At 40.4% G+C, this 20,038-nt stretch overlaps 2 protein-coding genes across 2 annotated transcripts in view; one reads left to right on the top strand and one right to left on the bottom strand.

The window, feature by feature from the left end:
- Positions 1 to 1,356: 1,356 nt before the first annotated feature.
- Positions 1,357 to 15,556, bottom strand: LOC306972835 (uncharacterized protein; the record flags this gene model as incomplete). Its single annotated transcript, XM_079569542.1, has 8 exons — positions 1,357 to 1,836; positions 3,240 to 3,458; positions 3,578 to 3,625; positions 3,698 to 3,731; positions 4,542 to 4,759; positions 11,411 to 11,547; positions 14,781 to 14,910; positions 15,487 to 15,556. The coding sequence occupies 8 exons, from the start codon at positions 15,554 to 15,556 to the stop codon at positions 1,415 to 1,417; spliced, it is 1,278 nt and encodes a 425-aa protein (XP_079425668.1). The 3' UTR covers positions 1,357 to 1,414.
- Positions 15,557 to 18,165: 2,609 nt separating this feature from the next.
- Positions 18,166 to 20,038, top strand: part of LOC306965060 (solute carrier family 12 member 9) — a 70,327-nt gene continuing 68,454 nt past the window's right edge. The window contains exon 1 of the mRNA XM_079559288.1: positions 18,166 to 18,727. Coding sequence (XP_079415414.1) covers positions 18,502 to 18,727 — 226 coding nt within the window. The 5' untranslated portion in view covers positions 18,166 to 18,501. The remainder of the gene's footprint in view (positions 18,728 to 20,038) is intronic.

The following is a 20,038-nucleotide window of genomic DNA, read 5'->3' as shown; positions in this document are numbered from 1 at the left end:
ACAACTGTCACACTAGCCAAAACCAAGGAGTCCCGCTGCTTCGAGCCCTCCCTGTACTCTCACACTTTGCATTATAGGGGGACCTCTCTTTTTTACCGGATTAAGCCCAAACCAGTGGGGGTTGTTTGGTGGATGGAAGAAGTTGTACCCCCGCAGAGATGGCCAATTATACATCTGGGGTCACATGGAGAGCGGAGGGGCGCGCCAAAAAAAAAAGTCCCTAAAAAACAAAAAAGGAAAAATTAGCCTTTCAAATGGCACGCGAAGATCAAACCCTCGTCATCTGAGATTATGCAGTTGAAAGGTTTTGGCTAACGAACGTCATCGGTACATTAGGGGCATCAGTGTGGAAATGTGCTTTAGTTTGCAAATTTAATTAATTTAATTAATTTAATAGGGACAGTGCATATTAATGAACATGTGTAGTTACAGTGTAAATATGCCAGATTATAGCAAACATGCTATTTTCCATCTGCAGTCCCTAGGCAGGTGACACAGAAACAATTAAAACTTACATTTACATTCAATTACAATGAAAACAAAATGATAACATAACAGATTATATTTAAGAGAGAAAACTGGCCATTACTTGGGTTCATTTATTTTAATAATCAGGGGTTTTTGACCTTGTTTTTAAGCGGCTTTTATGAATATATATAAAAAATATATAAATATATATATAATTGGGTGTTTTACATTCTTTATTGCATTGCTAATGCAGTATGGGCTGATATATGACGCTGGTATCCTATCCTTGTGTCACCTGTCGAGTCAGACACATTCTTTAAGACCTTCCACATAAAAAATCCTTTTCACTGTCTCTTATTTTTAATTCTAGCTCTGCCCTTCATGTTCAGGCGACTTCTCAATTTTCTCTTTTTCTCCCACAGTAAGCCATAGTGAGTCAAGCATTGACACACTTCTGACAAACTGATTCCACATTAGTTGACTGTCACCATTAGTCATTATTTCCATGTCAGAATTAGAAAAAAGAAACACTGATAAGTTTTCAGGAGTTGTTATGACATGGATAAAGTACCTTTATGATCTTCCAGGGTCGTTATCTCTACAGGCTTTTCTGGATCTACAATTGGATAATAATTTTTATTTTTATTCCTTACCAGAAGAACCACTTTTTTGTTTGTTTGCACATAACCTTTTCAACCACGGATGTGAGAATGTGAAAAAGGCACAAGAACTAACTAACTACAGAACTAAATGTGTACTAAATTTGATCTAAATGTCCTCATAATTCTTTCTTTATTGTCTGCAGATTGTGAACAGTGTTTTTCTGACTCAGTGACTTTCGAGCACAGATTGATTCGTTTAATCACACAGAGAGCCGCTGGAAGGTCCTGGACACCCCCTCATCAAGATAACAGGACAGTGAGTACATACTAAATACTTCAAAACGTCACGGCGACAGAGCCAGCCCTTCGAACTTCTCCACCACCTTCCGAACCGACCCGAAGGCGACCCCCCTCCTCCACACCGCCCCCTCTGCGCTCCGCGCCCCGCTGTATCTGGAGTCCTTACTGTGGAAGACCAGAGGAGGCGGGGGGAGGCCAGTGCGCATCTTCAGCCTGCCCTGTCCCAAACCGAACGCGGGCACCACCCCCCCCGGGTCGAAGCGGGTGGGTAACGTCGCCAGGTGCTCCTGGGACAGGGCGTTGTAGAAACTCAACGCACCTCCGTTGGTGTTGAGGAACAGTCCGATGGTTTTGATCCCGGGGGGTACGCTGTAGACGGGCTCCACCGCTCCGTCGTACACACACCAAAAACGAAAGCCTCGCCTTTCGAACCACCAGCCGCGAGAACCGTCACGGGAGCAAACACCTGGAGGAAACATCACGGGATTTCAAAGGAAGAAGAATTTTAGCTAAAGGAAAGCTGAAATTGTACGTGTGCAGTCACTTTTTTCACATTTCCTTTCTTTGCTTTTCTTTGTCAATTTGTTGCCACTTTTCTGTTACTCTTTTGTGGCATTTTTGTCACATTTTCGTCACTTTTTTGTCACATTTTCGTCACATTTTTGTCTAATATTTGTCACTTTTCTGTTACTCTTTTGTGGCATTTTTGTCACATTTTAGTCACTTTTTGTCACATTTTAGTCACTTTTTTGTCACATTTTAGTCACTTTTTTGTCACATTTTAGTCACTTTTTTGTCACATTTTTGTCACATTTTTGTCACATTTTTGTCTAATATTTGTCACTTTTCTGTTACTCTTTTGTGGTATTTTTGTCACCTTTTCGTCACTTTTTTGTCACATTTTTGTCACATTTTTGTCACATTTTTGTCTAATTTTTCTCACTTTTTCATCACTTTTTTGTCGCTTTACTGTTGTTCTTTGGTTGCGATTTTGTCACTTTATTGTCACTTTATTGTCACATTTTTGTCAATTTGTTGCCACTTTTCTGTCACTCTTTTGTGGCATTTTTGTCACATTTTTGTCTAATATTTGTCACTTTTCTGTTACTCTATTGTGGTATTTTTGTCACATTTTTGTCGAATATTTGTCACTTTTCTGGTGCTCTTTTGTGGTATTTTTGTCACTTTTTCATCACATTTTTGTCGCTTTACTGTTATTCTTTGGTTGCGATTTTGTCACTTTTTTGTAGGATTTTTGTCGAATTTTCTCACTTTTTCATCACTTTTTTGTCGCTTTACTGTTACTCTTTTGTGGCATTTTTGTCCCTTTTCTGTTACTCTTTTGTGACATTTTTGTCACTTTTTTGTCACATTTTTGTCGAATTTTCTCACTTTTTCATCACTTTTTTGTCGCTTTACTGTTGTTCTTTGGTTGCGATTTTGTCACTTTATTGTCACTTTATTGTCACATTTTTGTCACTTTATTGTCACTTTTCTGTTGCTCTTTTGTGGCATTTTGTGTGTCTTTGTCATCATTTTTTCATCCCTTTTTAGTCACTTTACTGTTACTCTTTGGTCACTTTTTATTGCGTTTTCACTCGTGTTCTTGCCTCATTTCTGTCGCCAATAGCATCATGGAATTTTAATCCAAGAAGCACTTTAGATACAAGAATGCTGACATTGTACATGTTTTAGTGGAAAGCAGAAGCCCTCCTCATGCATCATGTTGGAAGTATGTAAACTGTCGGTGACCTATTTCTGTCTTTTCCAGGTGAAGCCGGGACTTGCTCCTAAGTCATGGCTCTGCTGCTAAATTGTTAGTGGAAGTAATGAGCTCACAAAGTAAACAACTCCACTCAGGTGCTTTACCGATCCTGTAGAGGGCGCTGTTACAGACATCCACCTCCCAGTAATACTGCCCCCGTCCAATCAGAACGTCTCCCCTCAGCTCGGCCATGGGCTGCGCCGCCAAACGTTCCGATCCCGCCGGGTGAGGCTGGTCCTGACCTCGGTATGTGGCCGTCCGGGATGAGTTGGAGAGGCCGATGGATGGAGGGACGCGGGAAGAGTCCAAAGCAAAACACAGACCTGAAATTGAAAGTTTGAAGGTTTCATTCCACAAAAGAAGAGATGTGGTTCACCTTGAGTGCTGCACAGGCCTGATCAAGTCAATGTTGATTGTTGAAAATACATGAATGGAAGCTCACCATGTACGGTCTGCTCCATCTCCTCATCCCGAATGTCTGTGTCGCCATCTGCTGGACAACATGAGGGACTGGGTGAGTGGAGAGGCATTGCAGCTTCACGTTTTCTCATCAAAAACGTACCCGGAGTTGTCCTGATGTGTCTTTTAGAGATGTCCTTCAGTGAAGTAAAGAAACAAAAGTACAGTTAACAGCTTTACATGTAATCAGAGTTTTTTCCACTAACATAAACCTGTTAATCCAGTTCAACTTTACCCAAATCTAAAAGGTCACAGCCAATAGGCCAGTGTAACGCCTCATTTGAAAAGCAAAACCTACAAAATTCATTGAAACTGATCTTTTTCCTTGTGCTTTTGTCACGTCGCAGTCGCTTTTATGACAATTTATTTCATTGCTTTTTTTTGTCACTTTGTTGCCACTTTTCTGTCGCTCTTTTGCGGCGTTTTTGCTGCTTTCTTGTCACGTTTTCGCCACTCCTTTGTCTAATTTTTGTCACATTTTAATCACCTTTTTGTTGCTCCTTTTTGTGGCTTTTTTGTTGCTTTGCTCGTCACATTTCTGTCTCCTTCCTGTTGCTCTTTTGTCACGTTTTGGTCGCCCTTTTGTGCCGTTTTTGTCACGTTTTCATCACATTTTTGTCTAATTTTTGGTCACTTTTTCACCACTTTCCTGTTATTCTTTGGTTAGTTTTTTGTCGCGTTTTCATACTTGTTTTTGTCTCATTTTTGTTGCTATTTTTTTTCAAGTGGCTCGGTTCAGGTGGGGGTTTTAATATCCTTTCATGCACTATATTCTAATTCCCTAGTTTTGCACAAATAAAGTAAATCAAAATTCCAAATGAAGCACCAGTTTCAACAATATTCGTGATTTATAGTGTTTTATATAAGTCGGCAGATTCCCCCCACCTAAATGTATAACCAATGAGACCTCAGAACGGGCTTCCATTACATACAAAATCCCCCCTTACCTGTTCATGTTGCTGAGACAAATCCCCTCTCTCCTCAGCGGGATGTCCAGAGCTCAGTTTGGGATATTCCGGGAGGCAGGAAACGGCCAAAGACCCAGTCCTACATGGCAATTCTACGGGACGTCCGCAGCAGGAGCACAGCACTGTACAGGGGTTTAGTCCGGGATAAAGAGCGGCTTCCGACCTCGTCCTCTCTTCTGCTGCTGCTGCTGCTGCTTCTATGCAGTGTGCACACATGGGGTGAGAGCAAGGCAGGATCAGAGCTGAACCCACGGGCTGCCCGCGGCACGAGGGGCACACGGAGAACTGCTGCAAAAGACTGTCCTCTTCAGCTCGTTCGAAATATCCAAATTGAGATGTCTGACGAGGGGTAACAGACATAGCCACACGTTTTGAGAAGCCCTTTGCACGCTTCAAAAGACACAACCTCTATCTTCTCCAGTTCGGCTTTTCGGCTGGAGCTTACAGCCTACAGGCCATTTGAAAGCTAAGGCCTACAAAATGAATGAAGCTTCTTACTCGCTAGGAATGTCACGTTTTGACATGGTTTGGTCACATTTTTGTGGATTGATCACAGTTACATTACACAAATAAATAACAACAGAATGGCACCAAAAAAGGAATTAAAACGTAACAAAAATGCGCCGAAAAGCAACGAAAACAACTACAACAAAACAAGGAAGAAGCTTAGATGAGTTTTGAAGGTCTTAGCTTTCAAATCGACCATTACACTGGCCAAGAGGCTGTAAGCTCTCAGGTCAAGAATCTTTTAGATTTGGGTAAAACTGGAGAAAATGTGCTGGGTGAAGACAATAAACCCCAGTAAGTTTCCTGTACTTTTACATCTACTGGTGCTTACCCTTAGAAAAAAAAGCAGTAGCATATCATGTGTGTTAGTTCTTTTGTGTGCGGACATCATAAACAATGCCTAAAATCAATGATATGAATTCTCCTGACAGTAAGGTTGCATGCTGCTTATTGACACCCTGAAAGCTTATCACTATCCAACAAAAGATAGGCTTCATTCACATTCTTTGCAAGTATTCACACTCATCTCAATCAGACACTGCATGAGAGAGTGCAGTTTAGTTTCCATTATCCGTTCTTCTTAACACATGCATGCTTATGGTCTGTGGAGAAAACCAAAAAAAACAAATCACACACACGCAGGTTATATCCATCAAGTTGTCAATAAACCCGCTGTCGTCGTCCACGTCTCAAAACGTTCCTCAAACACAATCAGCAGTCGGGAGAGTAGATCCTTTTGTTGTCCCATCTCGGTTTCCCTGTTGCGGCTCCAATGACCGGGGAATAGATAAAAAAGACGCTGCGTGCACAGAGAGGAGCCCACACTGAGAGGGGGCACTTCAGGTTTGAGCGTTTCCATGGAGACGGTCCTTACCAGGAAGGACGCACACAGCCCCCGGTGAAGTGTGCGCCAGGGTGGGCTCGTGTCGGCGCATTTGCTACCGTTTTAATGAACGTATACGATCGCGAAGGGAACAAAGACCTCACAAAGACCTCATCAGTCGTCGGCGGGCCGGGTGAGCCATACCCGGCTCATCTGCGGGGGAGGGGGGGGGGATTCCTGGGCCGGTATGTGGCAGTGGCACGTTTTCTAGTTTCTGCATAGTGGCTGTTTCCCTGCCACTAAAAACACATACAATAGGGTCTACTACTACCACTAAAAACACATACAATAGGGTCTACTACTACCACTAAAAACACATACAATAGGGTCTACTACTACTACCACTAAAAACACATACAATAGGGTCTACTACTACTACCACTAAAAACACATACAATAGGGTCTACTACTACCACTAAAAACACATACAATAGGGTCTACTACTACTACTACTACTACTACTACTACTACTACTACTACTCATAAAACAACCACTATTACAACTCCAACTGTCAATAACTGTCAGCTACTTCTTCCACACAGACCATTTTAGAGGCGACATGAACCACTCAATCTATATGTCTCCTGTTGTTTCATTATTCACTGACTGATCGTAGTGTAACCAAGCAACCATGGCCCTATAGACAACAATGACCACTCTGTCAAAGGGCTGACACAGCCACAGACCAAGACAACATTCACTTTCATATTCAAGCCCAAGACCTTTGTCCTCGAAGGGCCGACATGTCTCAGTACTCGCAGGCAAAGGGCTAACTGACTTTGTTTTTCTGCAGGTAATCAAAGAGATCATACACAAACAAATCCATAATTATTATTTGTTTTCTTGTGAAAAACACGATATTCACATTGCAGTTATAATGTTGATTTCTGAATCCAAGTATTTTTGCTGCTCGAGGCCTGACAAGGAACAGGTTAGTCCAGTGCTCCGGTCTCTGCACTGGCTTCCTGTCACTCAGAGAATAGAATTTAAAACAGCTCTGCTTGTGTGCAAGTCTTTTCATGGTTTAGCACCAAAGTCCATCTCCGACATGTCACAGACGTGTGAACCATCTCGGGCCCTGAGAACTTCAGGGAGGGGTCTCCTGGTGGTTCCAAGAGTCAGGACTAAACACAGTGAAACGTGTTTCAGCCTTCATGAGGATGTGAGACAGGTCTCAACTCTGACAATGTTCAAATCCAGGCTGAAAACAGTTCTTTTTACTTTAAAAAATAAATAAATAAATAAATAAATAAATAAATATATATATATATATATATATATATATATATATATATATATATATATATATATATATATATATATATATATATGGTATATATCTACCACACCAGACAAGACCCCAGGTGTAGACTGTGCAAAGAGGCCAATGAGACAATCCAGCACATAACTGCAGGGTGTAAGATGCTGGCAGGGAAAGCTTACATGGAGCGCCATAACCAAGTGGCTGGTATAGTGTACAGGAACATCTGTGCAGAGTATGGGCTGGAAACCCCAAGGTCAAAGTGGGAAACACCTCCAAAGGTGGTCGAGAATGACCGAGCCAAGATCCTGTGGGACTTCCAGATACAGACGGACAAAATGGTAATGGCGAACCAACCGGACATTGTGGTGGTGGACAAAGAGCAGAGGAAAGCAGTTGTGATCGACATAGCAATACCAAGCGACTTCAACATCAGGAAAAAGGAACATGAGAAACTAGAGAAATACCAGGGGCTCAGAGAAGAGCTGGAGAAAACCTGGAGGGTGAAGGCATCAGTGGTGCCCGTGGTCGTTGGGGCACTCGGGGCAGTGACCCCCAAACTGGAGGAGTGGCTCCAGCAGATCCCAGGAAATACATCAGACATCTCGGTCCAGAAAAGTGCAGTTCTAGGAACAGCAAAGATACTGCGCAGAACCCTCAAGCTCCCAGGCCTCTGGTAGAGGACCCGAGCAGGAGGAAAAAGAGACCGCCCGCGGAGGGTGAGGAAGAGTTTTTTTTTTTTATATACATGTTGATGTTTTATGGATTCATTTGATCTGCTTTCTTATAATTTTATGCCACTGTGAAGCACTTTGAATTGCCTTGTGTGTGAATGGTGCTCCACAAATAAACTTGCCTTGCCTTTTAATTGTTCAATATTTATTTTGTGAAAAAATAAATAAGTAAAACAAGGGGAAAATATCTTTAGTTTATTATGATCATCATAAAATCAAGTGTCCCAATACATATCCAGGGTTCTCACCAGGATTTTTTCACAGTGTAGGGGGAGGCTAGTGTGCGCCCCTCTTAAACACTATTTCCTGCACCTTGAGGGCCAAATGTTCTTTCAAGTATTATTATGACGGTATCGATTTAAAAAGAAAAAAAACAAAACAATAGAAAATCCCTTCTTCACAGCGTATGGGGCGATATTGCAGCATGGTCGAAGAATTCACAGCAGAGGAGGGCCCAACGCTCAATAGCGCTGGCAAGAACACTGATATCCTTTAGCACTTCCTCATCAAACACTATCCAGCATCCACCCCATAACCTCCAGACTAACTTTTACCTGATATTTGTCCACAGGAAATGAGTAAAACTTGATCAACGCATTGGAATTTAGGATTTCAATATCAAAGCATAGAAGATAGAATGATGATGAACACTCCACACGTTATACACGGCCTACTCTCATTCACCTCAACGGTTCATGTCACAGCTGTCGGGCTCACATGGAGCCTCTCTCGTGTCCTATTGGAGTTTAAGCTCGGCAGTCAAACATTAACTTTGACTCCAAATAAATATCACACCTCCTCCCTCGGAAAGCCCGTCCTGCCTGTTACTGTTTGATCCAACATGTCATCTCCTGTCACCTCTTCTGCACTACTTCCTATCAATGCTTTGGCAGATTCCTTACACAGCCGTGGATCAGAGCCAAGAACCAAAACAAACATAGCCTCGTAACAAATGTTATTAGCAACTCCTTTTTCTTTTGCAGGATGTGGAAACTGGATTTGCCGTTATGAAACATGAGAGCACATCTGAGAGACACCATGCACCGTGGAGCAGGCTATGGCGTATAGCAGTAAGTCGACTTCTCCAGCATGCTAACTTATGTACATACTGTTGTATGAATGCCCTGAAGGGTAGATAAATATTCACCATAGTAGATAGAAGAAGTAAGTTAAGCTGCTGTTACTTTTATAATACGTGTGGAGCAATCAACGGATTTTTAAGTTCACTATTTACTACAAGCAGAGGTGGGTAGAGCAGCAGCCCATGTATTTACTCAAGTCAGAGTAGCTTACCTTTAAAATAATTTTACTCAAGAACAAGTAAAAACAAGTGGCCCAAATAAGAAAATCGAATTTCTCCATTGAGCGATCAACAAAGGCTTGGCTTATCTTACCTTACTCAAGTAAGTAAGTAAAAAAAAGTACTTGGATAAAATGTCATTGAGTAGTGTGCATACTGAGTAACTGTTTGAGCGTAAAGGTTTGATCAATAATTCAGTAGCAACATAAATTATGACAAACAAAAACTGACAAAAAAGTTACTATTTTCAAAGGAAATACCATAAAATATATAAAAATAAATTTTAAGAAACAACATACATTTTTCACTTAGATTTACTCACAGAAGCAAGTAAGAGAGCTACTTCTTCATTTTAATATTTTTCAAGTAGAAGTAAAAAGTACTCTATGAAAAAACTACTTGCAAAAGCACAGTTACTTCAAAAAGTTTCTTACATACATGTATTTGAGTAAATGTAACAGAGTACTACCCACCTTAGACAAGGTGTGGCATGAGGTTAATGAAAATGTTCTTTCAACAGAACTGTAGTTGTAGTTGTTGATGGATATTTCGAACAAAAGAAAGCGTGTACTTAGACACATTTTGATGTAACTGTACTTCCGTTCTGTACTAATAATAGGGCTTTAATTAAGTGAACGGAAGAAAACATCTTTATAAAAATGTCTTTATGTTTTTATGCAGGACCATTCTCAGTGGGTTGCAAGTCTTTTTTACCCCCGCAGGTTTTTGCCAAAAATTTCTAAATTGGTTTGCTACTTGCTAGTACAGCGGGAACTAGATGTTTACGTACACTATAATAAAAAGACAAAAACCAGAATTAACTTTAAAGGGACTAGATGGAAGTTGATGTTTTTATATTCGTTTGAAGGCCACCTTGGTGCACATGCCTTTTCAGCTCGGCCCATACATTTTGGATTGAGATCAGGCCTTTGTGATGACCACCTCAGAAGATTGACTTTGTTTTCCTTAAGCCACGTTGAAACCAGTTTGGCAGTTTGCTTTGGGTCATTGTTGTCATTAAGACCCATCTGCACCCAGAATTTAACTTCCTGGCTGATGTCTTGAGATGTTGCTCCAACATTTCCACAAAGTGTTCTCTATTCATGATGATCTATTTTGTGAAATGCACCAGTCCCTCCCGCAGCAAAACAACCCCACAGCATGATGCTGCCACCCCCGTATTTCACAGTTGGGATGGTGTTCTCAGGCTTGCCAGATCCCCCCTTTTTCATCCAAACGGGACGATTGTCATTATGGCCAAATGATTCAATTTATTTTCGTCAGATCACAGGATATGTCTCCAAAAATGAAAGCCTTTATCCTTGTGTGCAAACTGCCATTTTGATGTTTCTTTTGGAGCTTCTTCCTGGCAGAGTTCCCTCTCAGCCCAGGTTGGTACAAGACTTGTTTCACTCTGGATAATGACAAACTCTTACCAGGTTCAGTTTCTTCACCAGGTCTTTCACATTTGCTCTTGGGTTGATATTCACATTTCAGACACAGAACGTTCATCTCTGGGACGCAGACCCTTTCTTTCTGATCTGTATGATGGCTGGTCATTTCCATCTTTTTTATACTTGCGCATAATTGTTTAAACCAATGGACTTGGCACCTTCAAGTGTCTTGAAATTGCACCCAAGGATGAACCAGACTTGTGCTTCCAAGGACATGACATCATCATCTGAGCTTTCCCAAATTGTTTAAAGGTATGTAAACTTTGTAGAAAGTAATAACAAATACATTAAAAATCTATCTCATTCTTCTGGCATTCAGAAAATGGAAATAAGGTCTAATTGACCTAAAAAAAGGAAGGAAAAATTAATTCTGGTTTTATGTCAGACACTGAGAAAAAAAATATGAAAATGTGTCTTTTTATACAGTGTATGTAAACATCTGGTTTCCATGTATTTTAACAATCCTTTACTCAACTCTTGAAATACAGAAGTCTGTGAGGAAATATTGTATTTCAATGTAATACACAGTATCAAAATCAAACAGTCAAACTATTTTAAGCTGAAATAAATATTATTATTTTGTCATGGCTTGATTTAAGGCCCAAGAACCACTGCTGTACCAGAAATGCTATACAGACTTATAAAGTTGTGGAAGAAAAAAAACAAAAAAATCAGCCAGAGTTGTCAAAGTAAAATACAAACACTAACCTCCAGGAGTCTGTGCAGTTGTTCGTTTCTCCTCCACTGTGTGTGCTTTACTGTAGGGTTTCTGCTGTTGCTGATTGGAGCGCTGTCCTCTCATTTTCCTGAAGCTCAGGCTGGAGCAGTGGACTTCTGGTGTAACCCTGAGATCAGAGGAAAGAGGAGGGAGACCGCTGGAGTGATGATTGACAGGATGGTGAGACTCATACATAAGCTAATCACAGTATGAACACATTACTATAGAGCATAATATCATAACCGAGACTTTGGGCTCTTGTGATGGCTTGAACTAAATTAGATTTAAACAGGCTTCAGTAGCTTTAATTTTGAACTATCGACCCTTTTGAACTACCTACAGATAAACTGCCAGGGAGCCAGTGATGTTCAGGCCACGCCAATCCAGTGTCCATATGTGGGGAGGAACAATCAGAGATGGAACAATCTTACTGTAAGTAACTACACTTTTCTAAATGATTAACTCAAATAACAGTCAGCATCATTTTCAAGCCTTTAACTGTTAGAGGATGAGATGAATATGATTGAAAAAAGCTCCCAGTGAAAACAGTATTTTATTCAAAAATAAACATAATAAACAACTCAAAATCTGCTGTTCCAAATTATTATACAACTCATAGTTTCAATACATTTCAAAGGTTGTAAAGAACTGAAAATTATCATTCGTTGAATTTGCAGCACTAGGAGGTCATATTTACTGAAATCAAAAGCGATGTGAATCCTTGACCAATGATTACGAGTACATACAAATGCCACTGTCAATCAGTTGTCTTTCTTTTATATCTTTCTTTTATTTTATATATATTAGATATTGTTTTATGTTGTAGTTTGGTTGTAGTGCTGCATAATTCTACTTCGGTATTCAAAATGGCCACCATAACAACAAAAGTCACATGACTAAAAGGCATGTGTAGATAGAGCGCTTTTCATACAAGGTTGTAGTGCAAAGTGCTTTACAGATTAAAGACAGTTCCCGCCCACCCTTGAAAATAGAATCAGAATCAGAAATGTATTTATTGCCATTGTTTGAGAACAGGTTCACAAACTCGTGCAACATAAAACATATAACACAGAATTTAGATAAAAAAGCTATGAAAACTTTAAAACTATAAGACAATAAGGGCAAAGAAATATATAATAAAAAAACATATAAAATAAAATATGATAGGACAACAACAATTTGACATCAGCAATCAGCAACAGCAATATTGTGTACACAGATGTGCAGGTGCATTAAGTGATAGCAGATATGAGTGTGGACATACCACATAGTGCAATAGAGCTGTATTTTATGGTTACTATGTTTATGAGTCTGATATAGAGTTATTGGACCATGTCATCGTTCATGAACCTGAAAGTGGAGGGGAAAAAACTGTTCAAGTGGCGGGAGGTATGGGTCTGTTTAGCCTCTAGACATTTAAAGGAACAGGCCACCGTTTTTCCATACTGAGACATGTTCTTACTTTAGCTTAGACGAGTTAATGCGCAGTAATGTCAATGTGCTCCCAAGGTGTTATTACGCCTCACAATATAGTACCCATTTTTATCCGCTTAGAAAATCGCCATGTTTATTTTTGTGTAAGTACACTTGGATCGTGTAACTTCTCACGTAACCGTATTTAAATAGGGAAAACGTGGAAGAGCTTGGTCGCTTCTAACTTCACCCCCGTTTGGGTCCATAGAGGAGAGGAGGAGAAGCTAAATGCTAGCAACTTCTTTGGTCTATTTGCGTGAGTAAAGACCAGACAGCTACGCATCAACTCGTCTAAGCTAAGGTAAGAACATATCTCAGTATGGAAAAACAGTGGCCAGTTCCTTTAAAAAACATTAAAAGAACCTTAAACTTAATAATAAGGAATAATAAACACACGAGGAGCCAAAACAAAGATTTTAAAACCAGTGTAAATTAGTCCCTCCTCCTGGTCTTTGTCAGGAGGAGAATTTTTTTTTGGGAAGACCAGAAAGCAGGGCATTACAGTCGATATGAGTTGTGATGAAAACATGCATCAACGTCTCCGTGTTGGCCCAAGACAGGCGGACTCTTCAACCTCTTAACTCCCACCTGAAGCGAGAGGATCTTTTTCCTCACATCATCAGATTTTTTTTCCATCATTTTTTTGTTAGGTATTCAACTCATTTTTGTAACTTTTCTGTCATTTTATAGTCATTTTTTGTCACATTTTTGTCCTTTTTTTGCCATTTTTTTTATTTAAATTGGTCACATTTTTGTAATTTTTTTGGGTCAATTTTTTGTAATTTTTTTGGTCATTTTTTGGTCAAATTTTTATCACATTTTTGTCATTTTTTTGTCACATTTTTTTGTCACATTTTTTTGTCATTTTTTGTCAATTTCTTGTGACATTTTTGCCACTTTTTCATCAATTTTTCATCACTTTTTTGTCACATTTCCATCATTGTTTTCGTCTCAGTTTTGTTGCTATTTTCACAGCTTTTTTCCAGAAGCCTTTGGACTGGGGTAAAGCCAAACTGATTAACAATCAATCCCAGATTAACATTTGAAATATTTCCATTCTACTGCAGTAATATTACCATGAACTTAAAATCAACAAGGACAAAAGTGAAAGTACAGCTGAGACACTCATAACTCCAATGGAATAGTTTTCTTTGTGACTCACTCACCCCAACATTCACTCCCTCAGCAGTTTTAAACATGTTTTATACTGAATCACAGCATTTAGCTGGAATTATAAATCATTTAGCACAAATGGCACTTGCATTCGGTCTAAAGTGATGACTACCACTCCCACAGCTCCATATTGAATAAAAAAAATACTAATACATTTACGTAAAGCAGAGAAATATACTGTTATAATGTGTCAAAGTAATAATAGCCCTGTGAGGCAACTCCTGTTGTGACATTGGGCTATACAAAACTATTGATTGATTGATTGATATTAACAAGCTTTTAGCGTTTTTACTTTTTTAGTGAGAGGCACGCTTGTAGTTAAGCAACAAACAAAACAACAGCAGCTGCATTACCTCCACCCATACAAAAGTAGTATGTACTGTATTTCAATTCCACAGCTCACTGGCAAATGCACATGGGTCTTCTGTGTTTTACAGGTGTCAGAGAAGTTTGCAGACATTATGACAGACCTGCAGGTGTTACATGATGGATTAGAATTGGCCGACAATCAAACTGCAGTCACCTGCCAAAGCCTGTTAAATGACATCAAACTCCACATCAAGAACAACAGAGTCATACTGCAACGTCAGATACAGGTACAGCAGTCGCTCAGACATTCCACTCACTTTTGTACATGTCTTGTTATTGTATGAGAAGTGTTTGAATGCAGCTGTTTTGACTAATACCGGACCTCTGTGTGTTTTTTGCACTTACAGAACGCCACAGCAGAGGCGTCGTCTCCGCTGCAGACATGTGCAGGTCTCACCGAAGTCCTCCGGCGGTACCAGAAACTTCTCCTGGGAAAACTGGAGATATTCGTGAACTCTTACTCCAAGGACAGGAACTGCAATAAAGACACGACAGAATTCGGTGGCAACGGGTAGAAATACGTTGTGTCGAAAAGTAAGCCTATGTTGCCTTTTAAAGAGTATATCTTATGAGAAGACTGTGTCCGGATACAGTGAGAGTACGACAGTGGAATAGACACCTGCAGGCTGCACACTGAAAACCTACTACTGGGAGCTTGTTTGAATCTACATCATAAGTAAACAGTTTTTAGTGGATCAATACAGTGATTAGGAAACGCTACACTATTGGGAACATGTTTAAATGAAGCAATAGTTAGCAAACAACCGTCCAATGACAACTCATCAGAGAGCCATGGGTGAATGCTTTTCTAGAGTACACATACTATATTCATTTCAAAATATGGATTTCTCAGTTGTGCACATAACTCGAGGGGTGCTATCGACTTGGAGAAATGGCAGGGCCGGGATATTGCACAGGAAAAAATGGACAACAGTCTCATGTACGTGTGAGTGACTGAGTGTCAGACAGGAGAGTTCGGAACCAGCTGGAAAAGGGTGCAGTGCTACTCACTCTCACACCGGCCACAAACGGATCCAGACAGCAGTCAAACCCAGAGGAGCTGTCTGGAGCTGTCGGGACATCTCCATCCCTGTTTGGTCCAAAAGGCCGTCCCAGGACATGCCTGCATTCTGCTGAAGCTTCCACCTCGCGGGGTCTGGGAAAGATCAAATACAAACAGACTGAGCGGAGTGTTGAGCAATGGGCGGATGGCACATGAAGAAGAGTGCACAGGGGTTCACTGCCGGACTGCAATTTCCTCATGCACCGTATCCGAGTCCATGTTGAGTGATCCTGTGTAGACACAAGCAAAAAGTGAGAGCGTCAGCCTGATGGCGCCCTCTGCCTGCAGCGACGATGAACTGTAGTTACTGCAGTTCAGTTATTCTAACCAGGGTCCAAAGAGTCCAAGCATGAAAAAAAAAGAAAAGGAATAAATGGATAATGATTTTCAGAACAAATGTTGTAATGACATTATCTTATATGTGTATAACAGTGATGTAAACAAATATTCCAATAATAATATCAGAACAATACACCATCACTTTAAGGCAGGGGTGTCCAAACTTTTTTCATGGGGGGCCGCATATTGAAGCGTACACGGGGTGAAGGGCCGTAGATCGGTAGTTAGTGCCGCAAAACCTTCGACTAGCAGAGGTTTAAATTGTGCCCCACACCTTTATTTAAGCTTAAAACCTTCATGCCAGCTCTGTCTCACAATAAAATGTTAGTTGTTAGGTTAGAATTGTGTAGAATTATTACATTTCAAATAAAAAGGTCCATCTCTGGTGATGTGTACCGATACAGCAAGAGGCCGAGGGCCACCATAAATTGGTCTGAGGGCCGCATTTGGCCCCCGGGCCGCACTTTGGACACCCCTGCTTTAAGGTGTATGGTTTCAACCTCTTAACCCTCGCCTGAACCGAACACATTTTCTCCAGTTTGGTTTCACCCAATTCAAGAAGCTTCTTGACAAAAACAAGGATGAAAATGTAACAAAAAGAGAACTTCAAAAAAGTACTTCAATTTTGTTTTGGAAAAGTGACAAAAAACGCATCAAAAAGCCACAAAAGAGCAACAGAAACGTGACAAAAACTGACAGCGAAGCGAAGGAAAAAAGTGGAAGAAATGTGACAAAAGAGCAACAAAAAAGTGACACAAAAGTGAAGGGAAAAGTGTCAAAAATGCGATAAAACGCGGCAACAGCGTGAGGAAAAAGATCTGTTTAAATGAGACATTCCACTGGCCTATAGCTCTCCAATCACCCAACTTTTAGACTTGGGTAAGGCCCGACCTGGAAGAAAATGTACTCGGTTAAGGCGGGGGTTAAGAGGTTAAAACTTCAGATTGCCTTGATGATTGGATGTGGAAGACGTTTGGGGGTCCATGGGATTTGTTCAGTTGTGTAAGAGGTTCCTGGTCTCCAAAAACTTTGAGAACCCCTGCTGCAGAAGAAAAGAATATCTGCTTATTATCATCATTATTCAATTTCTACCTCTTTGTAAACATTATAATATCAGTTAAGCATGCACATACGAAGCGTTAACATCACATCTACTTGTGTTCAGACAGAATACATCCATCGGTACTGTGTGTGTGGAGGATCCATTAACTAATAAAATGGATACAAATCTACAGTCAGTGTTCATCTATTAGAAGAGGACTTAAGACTGTACTGTTATTTCTGATTACCTGCATGGGGTATAATCTATCACCGAAATGCATGTATAAAACAGGCTTCCAGGATAAAAGTTGAAGCAGAAATGACATCAGGCCAAGTGCAGAAAGACAAACAGAGAAATAAAGATCTAATCAGTCAAGCAGAAATAGAGTGTGTTGAAAGAATAGGCACTAATTGAGTCATGTGTTTCCTCTTGCCTTCGCTTGTCCTTGTTTATTATCTATGAATGATCAGATCATACGTCTTTAACAGAGCATGTAAATGAACCAACACTGTCAGACTGACACGCTGAGATGATGAACTCAACAGAGGTCATCAGGTATGTCCACAAACAGGGCATCACTGGCCAAGGAAGGACCAGTGATGCCAGGGCCAGGTGACTGAAGGTCTGCTTCATCAGGCTGTCAGGAAGCTGAACTGATCCCCACCCCCCCATTCTTGTATTTATTGTATATTTCTTCGAAAGCACCCTAATTATAGGTTCAATTACATCTAAATGTTTTCAGATAATAAAGCAATCTTCTGTATCAGTAAGATCCAGACCAACAGAGCAACATCTGACCATTAGAGGCACATATTCTTCTAGCTATCTATTCTACCACATCAATTTCTGTCCCCTGCCATATGTCAACTGCGCTACACTGCATGTCTGTGGAAAGCTGTGGCATGCATCATCCGATTTTCCAGACACTTGGGTAGTATTATGTTAAGATTCAGGCCTTTAAATGCAGAAATAGCAATAAAACTTGCCTAATTTTCATGCAAATTCTGCACACTTTTCACCTCGCAGAGAAAGAAATGCCCTTGTTCCGATTGGTTGAGCCCAGTTAATCATATGACCGAAAAGCAACAAGCTGAAAAATCTCTGCAAATATTTGTCAAGCTGCGACACACATGAACACAAGCCAAAGCGGGGGAAACGCCTGCTACAAATTAAAATCCGCCGTTTTCATTCTAAGCGGCGGTGCTTTTATTTTGAAAACGTGCGCCGGAACTCGCCGTGCGTCTGTTTCTCCGTTAACCAGGACATCACATGATAATCAATGAGGAGTATAATACAACAACCGAGTCCTCCAGAAAGTGGACCACGAGCAGGGGCAGAGGGGCAACAAGCCAAAATGTAAGGGGCTCTGCATGACTTTATAGATCATGAAGCTACCGCGAACGTGAGAAGAAAAGGGCGATCGTTCTTATTTTCCTTTTTGTTTTATACGTAGCTTACTTTTCTGTCTAGCCGCACCGTCTCAGCGCAGCGTCGCATCATGGCTTGTTGTTAGGAGTTGGAGAAGTACCTGTTGCAGTATCTTGAGACTTTTTTTTTAGTAGTCTTGGGGGGGTGGGGGAGATTGTGAGGAGTAGTAGTAGTATTTGTAGCAGGTTGCCACGATGACGGAGCGGACCCCTCTCCTCCACTACCGCCTGTCCGCCAGCGGCAATGAGTCCGAGAGGCAGTCGCCCCAGGCCGGTCACGCCGCGGCGGAGCAGCAGCACCCGCGGAGTCCCAGGCACCGGTCCGATCACCAGGGGCAGACCAGGAAACTGTCCACCTTCTTCGGGGTGGTCATCCCCACGCTGCTGTCCATGTTCAGCGTGGTGGTGTTTCTCCGGATAGGTGAGTGTGTTGGTCAGCCTCTTATAAATCACTGCAGAGGCTTTAAAAGTGCATATGACATATACATTTTCACCACATTACAAAATATTTCACACATTTTTCCCTGTTTTGACAGTTTTGTGTTTATTATTATGATTATGATGATGATGATTATTATTATTATGAATCCTTGGGCATAGGAAGTGACATATGGAAAGGCAACGTTTCCATAACCAGTGTTGGGGGTGCTGTATTACAAAAGAAAAGAATCACAAAAACATGTTACTTTTTACAGTCACAAAGGAATACGACTTTTTACTTCATAACTTATTATCTGCAGTTCAAGTAGTTAATGTCCACAAAACAAAACACAAGAGAATGGGAAAAGTGAAGGAAAAGGAAATCTCTGTAGCATTATTACTATTTTCTGTTAATATTCTGCCAAAAGTAACTCAAAAGTAACTCAAAAGTAACTCAAAGTAGTGTAACTCAGCTACATTTTTGAAACGATAGTATGCAATACAAACATAGGCTATTACATTTTTAAAGCAGTAACTACTAATATATAGAATGCACATTAGTTAGTTAGTTACTTTAAAATACCATGTTAAAGTAACTTGCCCACCACTGTCCGTAGCTGATAACCTACTGCATGTCATAAACCCTCAAGAAATGAGCCAGAGTTTTATGGAACTTAGTTATATGGAACGTTAAGGTTTCCATAACCTGTGTTGGGGGTGCTGTATTACAAAAGAAAAGAATTACAAAAACATTGTCACTAAGGAATATGACTTTTTACTTCATAACTTATTATCTGCAGTTCAAGTAGTTAATGTCCACAAAACAAAACACAAGAGAATGGGGAAAGTGAAGGAAAAGGAAAAAGGAAAATCTTTCACTCTGTAGCATTATTACTATTTTCCGTTTATATTCTGCCAAAAGTAACTCAATAGTAACTCAAAAGTAACTCAAAAGTAACGCAAAAGTAACTCAAAAGTAACTCAAAGTAGTGTAACTCAGCTACATTTTTGAAACGATAATATGTAATACAAACATAGGCTATTACATTTTTAAAGCAGTAACTACTAATATATGGAATGTATTACAACTTGCTCAACACTGTCCGTAGCTGATAACCTACTGCATGTCATAAACCCTCGAGAAATGAGCCAGAGTTTTATGGAACTTTCCCTCTTCCTGTGTAATAATGGTTCATAACATTAATAAAAACACCAACCAAAACATTTACCCCTCAAACTTCTTTTTCATCCTTACCACATGCATTATCCCGCCAAACTAGGACATATTTATTTGACGCTGTTAAACCGTTCG

Source organism: Gobius niger (assembly GCF_951799975.1).
Source record: "Gobius niger genome assembly, chromosome: 1".
NCBI classification, from domain to species: Eukaryota; Metazoa; Chordata; class Actinopteri; order Gobiiformes; family Gobiidae; genus Gobius; species Gobius niger.
This window is presented reverse-complemented; position numbering and strand designations above follow the sequence as displayed.